Source organism: Artemia sp. Qi Xiang Cuo, chromosome 4, assembly GCF_049724085.1.
Source record: "Artemia sp. Qi Xiang Cuo chromosome 4, ASM4972408v1, whole genome shotgun sequence".
In the NCBI taxonomy this organism is placed as follows: Eukaryota; Metazoa; Arthropoda; class Branchiopoda; order Anostraca; family Artemiidae; genus Artemia; species Artemia sp. Qi Xiang Cuo.
Window position 1 is genome coordinate 50213750 of NC_142797.1, and position 3279 is coordinate 50217028.

A 3279-nucleotide genomic window follows, 5' to 3' on the forward strand; every position below is an offset into this window, starting at 1 on the left:
GACGTGTTCAGTCGATGAATTTAACACCCACATAAGCAACTATGATTTTCTTATCAACAGCAGGTTAAACAAGGAAGGTGCTATCATCACTCGTGGAGGAGGAGTCGGTATGTACATTCGGAATGGTATATCACATCAGATATTTGAAGGCTCTCAGACAACCAGCTACGAGCTGTTATGGGTAATATTGATACCAAAAGTTCTTCCCCGTACGTTTTCCTCGATTGTGGTTGGAGTACTCTATTTTCCGCCGCGGTCGAGTTACAGGCGGGAGCTCAAAGCCCATCTACAATCATGTTTGGATGAGATTAAATTGAGACACCTAAACAGTTCTGTGGTTCTTATGGGTGACTTCAACGACCTATTACCCAGCTGGATTGAACGATCGCTAAGCTTGAAGCAAGTTGTTCGTGAAAAGACAACTCAAAAATCTGTCATTGATCTCATCCTCACAGATATTTTCGATTTCTATAGTGATTCAGTGACATTGCCGAGTCTTGGTAAAAGTAAACACTTCTGTATACACTGGTGTCCCAGGGAGAAAAAGATAATAGGAACCGAGCGATTTTTTTTTAGCTAGCCTCTGACTGAGTTTTGAAAAGAGCTATTCGCTAAATGGACTATGTTAAAAAACTGGAAAAGTTTGTACGAGTACTGCGATGTCAGCTACATGTATTGATTATTTTCTATTAAATTACGGAGAGCTTACGATGTATATTTTCAAGAGAAGACAGTCACTGTAAACTCAGGTGGCAAGCTCTGGATTAATTCGTGCCTGAAAAGGCTGATACCCATCGCAACAGGCTCCATAAAAAGGGGAAGATAGGTGAAGCTTCCAAGCTGAGAAATCAAGTGGTCTATGAATGTAGATTGGCTGAGAGTCATACGGTTCAAAAATGAACGAGCTCATGACCACAAATCCAGCCGGTTACTATAAAGGAATACGGCTTCTCACTGGCTCTGTAAGGCAAAGTGTAAGCGTATACGACGAATATGGGAATAAGCTCGACACAAACACTATTAATAAGTATTTTGCTAGTATTTCCAGAAGCAATCCACCAATTTCCAGCGTTCCCCCCTTGGCTGTTCCATCTGAAATACCTGTGATTTTCCCTCACGAAGTTGCAAAGGTTCTTGAGAGACTTGACCCCATTAAGGCAACTTACCCTGGAGACATTCCAGCAACCCTGTACAAAGAAAACGCAGCCTTTCTAGCTGAGCCTCTGACAGCCTTTTTAAACCAATGTATTTTGAGTGGTACCTTTCCAGATGATTTAAAAAAAGCAGTTTTAACGCCAATACCTAAAGTTTCGAATCCAAAAGGGGTGAATGACCTACAACCTATATTTTTTACCCCTGTTGTATCTAAAGTTCTCGAAAATTTTCTAAAGAAATGGCTACTAGAAGATGTCTGCGATAAAATAGATCCTTGTGAGTATAGATTTGATAAAGAATCTAGCACATTGAATTATATAATCAAAATTATGGAAGAAGTACTAGAGTATCTAGCAAATAAAGATACATTTGTGGAAATATTACAAGCAGACTTAGAAAAGGCTTTTGACAAAATCAGGCCATCAAGAGATTCTTGAGTTAATGACAGATTTTAGACCTTTTTAATTCGGATACTTTATAGTTTTTTACACGGACGGCAACAGTGTGCTAGTGTTGATGGAGTGCAATCGGATTTTCTTGAGGTTTTCTGTGAAATACCCCAAGGTAACAAAACGGGACCTGTTTTATTTTTAATACTGTGTAACAAAATTGTGACTTGGCATGAAAACAGAGCGAAGTTTGCAGATGATTTGTCATTGCTGATACTTCATAAGCTAGGATCCATGATTAGTACGGATGGCATAATTTGCCGTTTGGAGGCTGACTGTGAAGAAAAACGGCTTTCAATTAATAGGAAAAAGTCAGCAGTTATGAGAGTCTTGTTTTTAAAAAAAAAAAGTTCCTAGTCAAAGTGATATAAATGTGCCAATTGTAAATAATATGACAATTTTAGGTTTAACTTTTAACTCAAAAATGTCATGGTTGAATCATCTAAATAATTGTACTAAGAAGACACATATATCTTTGTGTGATAAAGTTATAATGCAGCGATTTATTTTTAGCCATTTTTCGCCAATGAATCTTCGTAAACTGTACATTCTGAGTACTTCAGGGTATACCTTTGCTGTGTGCCATCCGGAGCTAAGTAAACAGCAAAGAGACAACCAAAAAAATGTGCATAAAAGAGATACCCATGTGATATTAGTTTCAGAATCCATGAATTATGATAAAAGCCTTACATTTCTAGGCTTCGAAAGATGTGGATTCTGGCGACACTAGCTTACAATGATCTTTAAACAGAAACTTTTGGAGTGAAACAGGCATTGAGATTTGCTTCCTGAATCGGCAAGAACAGGCTGTAATACAAGGCACCAAAATAAACTCAAGCCTTGTAAGCCCGTGGCTACCAACCGATACAGATTGTCTTTTTGACAGTATTTTGTGTCTCATTTTAATAAGTAAGTGACAAGGAAGAGTGATTATTTAAATTATATTGTGTCTCATTTAATTTTTGTTATTTGCCATAATAAATTCGTATCGTATCGTATAACTATGAAAAAAAAACACACACACACACACAACCCCGGACATTGGCTATTCTACTTTTAAATTATTCACTACATCCAAAATCTTTCCCAATAACACTACCCAGGTAAGTGAAGCTATCCACTTGATCTATCTTTTCTGTACCCAAGCATTACCTCTTTACTTTCATTTAATTCCTAGCCTAAGCGAGTTATTCTTCTTAACATCAATTTTCAAACCTATTCTTAAACCCTGAACTCTCAAAACCTCCTAAAAATCGTCCATTTCGCTAACGTTTTCATCTAGGACACTTAAATCATCTGTATAATCCCAATCTAGGAGTTTTCTCCCATTTGATTTCTTGCTCTCAGATAGACTTTGCCGCGTTCCTTGGGACAAGGCTCATTCGGGGTAGAACAAAACTCAGATTAACTTCTGATTTAATACGAAAACAGCCAAAAATCCTAATTCCCTACCTTAACCGAAGCAATATTGTTCTCGTACATAGATCTAATCCTCTTAATGTATTTATCTAGTATATCATACAAGGATAGGACCTTTAAAAAAAGAATCTTCTATCAGTCGAATCAAATTCTGGTTCATTATCTATAAACATCTGAACTAAAGAGGTCTGATGACTCAGAAGCTTTCAATTGCTTTTTCAAGAGTGAAAATTTGATAGACCCATTAATGGAGTTC

General features: G+C 37.1%; 1 protein-coding gene across 1 annotated transcript; it reads left to right on the forward strand.

Moving 5' to 3' along the window:
* The first annotated feature begins 896 nt into the window (after window positions 1–896).
* On the forward strand, window positions 897–1592 carry LOC148953198 (uncharacterized). Its single transcript, XM_089087900.1, has one exon. The coding sequence runs from the start codon at window positions 897–899 to the stop codon at window positions 1590–1592; it is 696 nt and encodes a 231-aa protein (XP_088944026.1).
* Window positions 1593–3279: the final 1687 nt, after the last annotated feature.